The 8,104-nt window shown below is 39.3% G+C and overlaps 1 protein-coding gene across 5 annotated transcripts in view; it reads left to right on the top strand.

The window, feature by feature from the left end:
- LOC111244847 (uncharacterized) overlaps window positions 1-8,104 on the top strand; it is a 31,141-nt gene that overhangs the window by 3,945 nt on the left and 19,092 nt on the right. For 3 of the 5 annotated variants that reach the window (XR_002671081.2, XM_086978829.1, XM_086978828.1), the window contains exon 2: window positions 5,181-5,356. Coding sequence is in view for 3 of the 5 variants with exons in the window: in XM_086978829.1 (XP_086834955.1) it covers window positions 5,259-5,356 (98 nt within the window). In the remaining 2 variants the exon portion in view is untranslated. Of the gene's footprint in view, window positions 1-259; window positions 1,111-5,180; window positions 5,357-8,104 lie in introns of those variants that run through there. The other 2 variants (XM_086978830.1, XR_015320079.1) reach the window with 2 other exon arrangements.

The following is an 8,104-nucleotide window of genomic DNA, read 5'->3' as shown; positions in this document are numbered from 1 at the left end:
ATATATGTTGAAATAAAATGACAGATCCCGTAAATAGGTCCTTTGGATTCTTTGCTCTATCAACAAAAACAATCCCCTGTTTCCATACGCACCAAAGTTTTGCCACACGAGCGGGAACATATATGGTTAACTTTATTCGGTATCCTATATATCTTTTGTCTTTGTTGATATAAGAAGAAAAATTGAAGTAGTAGCTATTGTACAGTATACAATACTATCGACTTGACGATGACCTAAAAGAAGAAACTAATTGCGCAATAAGAAAGCTTCTATCCTTATTCTACGATCGCATCAGGCAGAGAACAATTCTACAGCTGAATAGGCCAAACCAACTCCCGCTCAATCGGCTTCCCTGCCACCGCCTTATATATATAATATAATATAATAATCATCAGTACCCTGATCAATGCCAACAGCAGTATCGTCCGTATAAACGGCAGACGAGACCGGATTATCGATCGTTGCTTGGGCCAGGCACCACTCCCATAACAACTATCACTATTATAATTACTATATCCGATGTAGCTAGTGGCTGAACTGTGTTTTGTTCCTGGATGACTCGATGATGTAATTAACTAACCAGGTCGCCTTCTGGCCGTGACCATCGTGCTTCATCTACGGCCATTAGCCCCGTGGGCTTTAGCAGTTTAAAGGGCTGGACACAACACAAAACAAATACTCAAAAGAAGATGAACATTGTCGGGCTTACTTTATAGACGTAGGCCCCATGGGGGTAGTCATCTAGCCCGAAGCGGGGACGACCTGCTGGATTTCACAGACGTGGGAGTTGTTGACGAAGTTCGCTGATCTGACTATCGCGACCCCAGTGACAATAGCTAGACATCTGTTGGCGCTATTATCAGATGATCACTGTCGTTACAAAACGTCACGACTGTGCAACGTGTATCCGTTAAAGAGCGTTTAATGGTTACGAATTGCTCATGAGTTGTGGAAGCATTGCCGGCCACATATGGTCACGTAACGTAACGGCCTCGACTAGAATCGGAGTCGACTCAAAGTGACGGTTTTCTTAGCGAAACTAAAAACTCTCAGTATGAATATAGCGTATAACGTTATGTTAAAATACGTGCTACGGATGATTGAATAGAGGTGAGTTGTACAAGTAGCAGTAGTAACAGAAGTAATAGTAATTGCAACCAACGTTTCAATGGACGGAATAATTATGACAAGGTCTAATGAGTTTACGTGTGAGAAAAGGCAATAGATTTTCTACTAAAACTTAGTGATAATGAGAAAGATCAGCACAAAAACATGTCATGCTGAACGTCTCTTTTATATATATATATATATATATATATATGCTGAAGATAAATTTTCAAAGGGTCAATCGATTCGGCCGAACAAGAGTGTTTATTTCTTAAATGCATCTTATTTTGGTTAGCTTCAATCTGAGAAGGGAAGTCTCATTTAAGCAAAAGAAATTGAAGAATAAACAAGAAGAACTGTTATAACACTAATGAAATTGTTGAAATATTGGCGCCTGGGGTTTGCCGGACAGAAAGACCAAAGGAGTTTGCTATAGTCTTTATGACAAGTAGGTATTTTTTTTTGCCATATTTACTTATTACTATCAACTGGAAAATAAGGGGTGATACTATATGAGCTCGGACGTCGTGAACAGTCTTGAAGTCATCGTACAACACAACACCCGTCTCAGAACGATTTTCGATACTAAGTTGATTATATTAATTATGCTATGTTGTATTGCACGCGATACCTTGCACGTAGGAAGATCTGTGGTCTATTTATACGTTCGTAAAGTGTTCATATAACAGTGACAATAATATAAATTAAATGAACTTATCGTTTGGTACTTTCTATCATAGGAGGCCAGGCACTCTCATACATAGTACATCAGAATTGTACATCAATTCATTACCTCGTCAAATCGTGAACATTTTTTTCAGTACACAGTCTACGACCTAATGAAGTTTTGCACCTTATTATTATTATCATCGAGTCATAAACTACTGTGACGTCTTAGTTTATCTTATCTTGACCTTATCGCTTCTGTTTAAGCCTATCATCACGAGACGTCTAGCTATGTAGGGAAGTCGATACTAGAAGTGAGCAAAGGCTCCGTAAGATGTCTGTAACGCAACAGACCATCGAAACCAACGAATGGGTCGCAGTTGTGCGTTGGGGAATATCCGAGAAACCTGCTACGAATAGGAAGCGCTTTTCCGAATTTGTACCGTCTGTCGTAATGATCTGTCATTGTTTATACCTGTCGTGCTTCTTGTTATGTAGATTTTTTAATACTTTCTATTAGCCTTTACTATTATATAGCACGAAGTGGCCTAAGGGTTTGTGGACAGTTGAAAGGTCTTCGCTAGACATTTGCTAAAGTACGAGATATGTAAATGATTTACAATAACAAGCAGACTCAACTTCGTAACACGCTTGTAACAAAAGTGTCCTAACTGCATTCTGTGAACAATTTTAAAATTGGTCGATGGAGTCATTGAAATTACCACGGTAGTCACTGTTAAAGTTACTGCGTTTTAGACGTATAGTAACACTATCAAAACGGAACATAGTGTTATGGGAACTTAAGGATGGTTTTAGGGTGCCCTGGTTATAAATGTGTTACATAGCAAAATCACTGTAAGAGTTTGTTAATAAGTCCAAGTTGAGAAATTATGACTTTTCAAGAGACTGTTTTCAACTCGTCCAAAAACTTCCGGGCCATATTTTCGATAGTCAGGTTTAGTACAATTAGCAAAACATGGCCATAGGTCATCCGTTTTTAATTAGTTCGTTTGGGGATTCATCGTTTCGTTAATTCATTCACGAGTATAGTAGCAATAGGACAAAAAGCGTCTTAATAAGGTCTCCCTTAAGGGTACCAATTGGCCCCCAGTTACCTAATTGCTACAACTGTAGACGGCTTGTTGATTGTCCATTGAAAATTGATTGCCCCACGTGATTCGCGTACTTTGTTTAATGGAACAAAAACGCCCTCATATCAGCGAACTGTGACTCTGTCTTACGCAACGAATTCACTCTTAATGTTTCCAACATAACGAACGCAGAATCATTCTTTTGTGCCTTTTTTAATTCGAAATTCTTGTGCATTATTTAGTAATTTATAAACTCAAGGCAAATTTATGAAAATCGTATGTTTATCTAGTTTCGTATGAGTATACGCAATTCAGCTGACTTAACGGCCGCCCCTGTATCCGTTAGTTAGCGCATGAAAACATTGACTTATTTGAGTTTCGGTGTCGTCGATAAGAGCTTCCTGCCACTGTGGATTTGCCCCCACAGCCGCAGTCGCAATGATCTGCCCGTTCCAGCCATCACGCGAATGCTTGTTCTGCCATTTAACTTTCTTATGCATCGTCGCCATTACTGAGTGGTTATACAGATCACATATTTTTTTAGCTATCCTTTTTTTTGCAGTTACTTTAAGCATTTTTGTTTTTGTTATTGCGGCCGACGTTACTGTTATTCACCTACGCTGTCTTATACCGACGTCGTGTCCATAGTGACCACAAGAGCGACCGCTGCTCTCCGTTGCGTCTGGTCTTGCGGCGGTGCTAACGGTTGCTACTGCTGTAGAAACGTCCGTTATATCGACGCTGGCTCTAGCATTTGTTGCGGATAGTATGCGCTTAATACAGTAGTAGCAAAACGAGGGTCGATAGAGGAATCACGAGGGCGGGGGCTTATCCCGATAGCGTCTTACAAATCAGTCCAAGTGACTAGCTCGGTTAGCTGGCGGTATTCCCGGTTGAAATCAATAGCAAACAAAATGCAGTGAAGCTTAGAAGAACAGCTTCCGGCAACCGGTAAAGGGGTGTCCCTGACGTCGTTTGTTTGACGTGGTCGGCACTATTAGCGTACATCTTTCTTTTTAAACGGGCCGGTTTTATGAGACGTGAACGACGTCGCAATTAAACAGAGAAACATAGAAAAGCAACGTAATTTTACTTAGTCAGGGAAAGAGTGCGATTTTTTGAGCATCGAAGAAAGCTCTTTCGAATTGATAATAATAATTACATTTTATTTCTTCTTATTATTTTTAGCCATATTTGCTGTATATACATTATTGTTTTCGATTAACAAATAAAATAATCAAATATGTTTGGTCAAGTGAGCAAATGGCTCAATGTCCAAAGGACAAAGATATCCAACGACAAAAATGTAAGCTTTCAAAAATTACAATGAAAAAATATGCATCATCAAAGAACCTCAGTATTAGACATCGATAAAAATTTAGTTCCTTAAAGCTTTCTTAATTGTAAAGCTATAGCGGCTGGTGTGACCAACATTTTGACGCTAAATTTCTTAAAAAATTCTTTCCAATATATTTTATATATTTATTAATATTACTTCATAGTTTATAAGTCAAATATCAACATATCGAAGATGCTGGTTTTTGCTTTTGGTTAATAAAACATTTAATTTGTTTTCTCTTTTATTTTTTTGCTGCAAATCGGTTTCAACAAAGTAAATATGCAATACATACGTGGAAAGGACAAAAGGCACGTAATGAAGACTGTTTTATTCCGTGTGACAGTGAGGATGGAAATAGTCTTCAAATTATTTCCACCTTCGGTGATTTTTTGGACAAACTCTTAACGCATGTCAGTCTGAAAGCCGCAGTAATGAAAGTTCTAGGAGCAAAATATTGTTCCAAAATATTCTCTATAATAAAAAAAATTGAAGTATCGAAATTTTTTTTCTGGAAAATAAAACATTTTCTATGGCCTTTCTTGAGGTCAGTCAACAAATCCCAATGAACTGATTAGAAATATATATTCCTATGTCAAAAATAGTTCTTTCACCTGAACGTAGAAGGCTGAAAAAATCACGGGCATTTTTCGTGGCCGAAAATTTTGTCACTTAATAAGGAAGATTGTTCTTGTCTATGACCTCTCCAATCGGAAGCTTTTAATTGTTGCAACTAAAACATAAAGCATGCGCCTATATCTAAATTTCAATTTTCGAGCCGAAAATTCTGTTCGACAGGGAAAAATTCAACATGACGTTTTATTCAAAGTTTCGCTGATAGAAGGGAGCAAAAATGCAATACGTATCTTTATACTCAGAGCCAGTATTTCGAAATGAAGAGGGCAAAAGCCTAATATATCATTTTTAAGAATGTGTCCTGAGTACTTTTTTGAGCGCTAACATTGGTGAGGACGTTCCAGACACAGGGTCGATGGACCAGCCAGTTCTATCAACGGCAATACCGACTGAAGGCCGGCCAAAAGGTGACTCGATTATTAATGTACGCCATTCAGAAGCCGGTCAACTCTATCGACGTACATCGCTGTGACGTCGCTCTTCTTCTACGAAGTCTACTCACGTACATCTCTAAAAGCAAGTAAGCTCGGCCAACGTTCGACATCCTCCATTACAAAACTATGAAGTTTCTAACCATTAAATTAAGCCCCAGTTAACTTTCGTTTACTAGTTGTACCTTCACTACAGCTTAAATAAGTTTGTTTGATGTTTTGCACAATCAGCTGCTGTTAGACATGTCTTTCTCTGAGTACACAGCGTCCTTTGGCAGTTTTATGATAACTTGTAGTTTTTTTTTTTTTTTTAACTAATACAAGCCAATTTACACATGTAATCAGTCGCTTAATTTTTGTTGCTTCTCCTTGTAATGTGCTATAATAGCCCGCGAATTTCTCACCGTCCATATGTTTATCAGCTTACAGAGTGCGGTCGATTGGTTTACTTTCTTGGGCCTCTTCCAGAACTTACGTTTGCAAATGCTTATGCACGCAAAAGAAACCTTTTTGGGCTTTCCTTTGTTCCTGCCGCCTAGGACGGGGTGCTGTTCATCGTTAGTCAGAAGACACAAAACTTCTATTATTTGATAATATAGTACCGATTGATCCATGTTCGGCGCATAACTTCCGTTGCCATTGGAACAAACGCAGCTTGTTACTATTCATTAGCTGCTACGATAAAAATATATTATCGGCAGGTGTACGCCATCTGTCAGCAATAGTGGACATTCTAGCGGTAATCAAAAGTGGTCATGGTTCTCACTGTGAACTGGTTGTTCTACCCAATACAGAATACTGTTCCCTAGGTTTCATTTGCGTCGAGTAGAGCTTCATATACGTGACAATAGGTAATAGCCTGAAGGGGCTGCTAGTGTCGTCCGGCAGACTTGGAGCGGTTCGTACGGCGCAAACAAAATCTGATAGTGTTCAGGCAATATTATTAGAGAACGACAACTTTACGTGGTTAGGATGTGCTTTTTGTATTCAACTAATTCTTCACATAGTACGATCGAATTAAATAGTTTGCTGGATCATTTGTTGAGAGTAAGTGCACCTTAGGTTTCATAACTTTGTTTCTAAACTTTTCCTGAACTTACCTCTCAGCTAACATGAGTCACCGAACGGCTTACTTCAGCAAGCCGTCAATCGTGGATAGGCTATTTATTATCCTATCTATGTATATTATGACTGTGCTGCCTTTTGGAGTCAGCGATCGCTCGGTTTGTCGACGTTATTATCGGAAACCGGGTTTCGTTCTTACGTTATAGAGGCGCTGTGTCCTGTGTGAAAGTATCTAGCATGAAAAGCCCTGTGTTATTGTCTAAAAATTAACCGTTCCTATAACTGTCGTCCGCGTTGTACTTCGTATATCCTGTATGTATGTCAAAAGCCAGCGCTCATGCTGTTTTCTAGAGCTAGGTACTTCGAAAAGTCGGACAAATCGTATAGGGCGCACAGGAATTATTGTTAAGAAGCCGTCTGTCTGCGTTATCTGTTAAATTAAAACGTCACTCTTAGGATGGATCAGCTAAACGGTAATTGCATACACAGATCTATTTGATGTACAGTCGCCACTGACGAACGGGAGGTACTCCGGTTCGTGTTTTGAAAAAGAGCGTGAAAAAAAAATGTTGCTATAATTTACAAGATAACTTTTTGGTATGAGCCCGTTTGTCTGTATAATATGCACTATTATGGTGGCATGTCATGAACACATAGTAGACGTACGAATCTGGCATGCCCATCAACGGTAATCTAAAGCGATACGTAATTAAGTGCTGACTGATACAGACGGACTTCCCATGTGATAGTAATCGATGTTTAAGCTTCTGAACAAATGTGACGTTTATCTAACTATTATGTTTGTGTGTTCCCTGTGACCACGATCTGTCAAAGTAAAATACTGGGAAACACACTTACCGAATATACCTACGCAGTGTTCAAAATGCTTTCTTCATTACACATGTAAAACAGCGATTTTTACGCTGTATGATATCTAAATAAGTCCCAGTACAGTAAACTATATATTACTGCCTCAAAAAACTATCGACAATTCGCTTTAATACCAATTACGTACGGTTCAAATTAAAGTTGCCCTTTTAAAAGTAATTCTCGCTAGGGTCAATTCCATCAAGCGGTTTTTCAAAATGTACTGACAATCCTCGTGCGCGAGCTTTCGGGAAGGGATTCGCTTATTCCGCATTGTTTTGTTTTCTCTTCGCCTTGGTCCATATACATCAGTGCTTGAGGGTTTGTCATAACCGCTGCTGTTGCTCATGGAACATCACTACTTTGAAGATCTCGCGAAGTACAAACCCCACTCTTTTACGAAATCTGAAGCTTGGTCTGTGGCTAGCAGGCAAGCAGGCGGGAATGGCACCATGACCTGGCCAAAGGTTGGCGCTCAAGCAACAAGAGCCGTGCATTTTTATCGATATTTCTTGGCCTTTTCCCAAAAACTCAGCCTTTTCCTACTTGCGTTTCATATCCATTCACGTTTCGGTTTTAAATGTAGGTAGTTGACTTCAAATCCTAAATCTAGCTGAAGTTTAGCAAGACGTATGTAAAAGACGGTGAAAATTTGTTGGCCATCCAGATTAATTTTGCCGCAAAGGTCGTCCATACCTATATGGATAATTTTTGATGGCAGCAGAACAGTGAACGCCACGGGCGTTCGTGACACATCTTCATGAACAGACGCACCAGCTGAGAGATGAATCAGCGTCAACATCGTTCTCCTTCAAAGATTCTTGTATCCGTTGACAGTATATAATTAGGTGTTACTCGAACGGACGAAAAGTAGTTTAACCCAACAAACAATCTGACCACGATAC

Source organism: Varroa destructor, unplaced genomic scaffold (assembly GCF_002443255.2).
Source record: "Varroa destructor unplaced genomic scaffold, Vdes_3.0 BEIS01000002.1, whole genome shotgun sequence".
Lineage (NCBI taxonomy): Eukaryota > Metazoa > Arthropoda > Arachnida > Mesostigmata > Varroidae > Varroa > Varroa destructor.
This window is presented reverse-complemented; position numbering and strand designations above follow the sequence as displayed.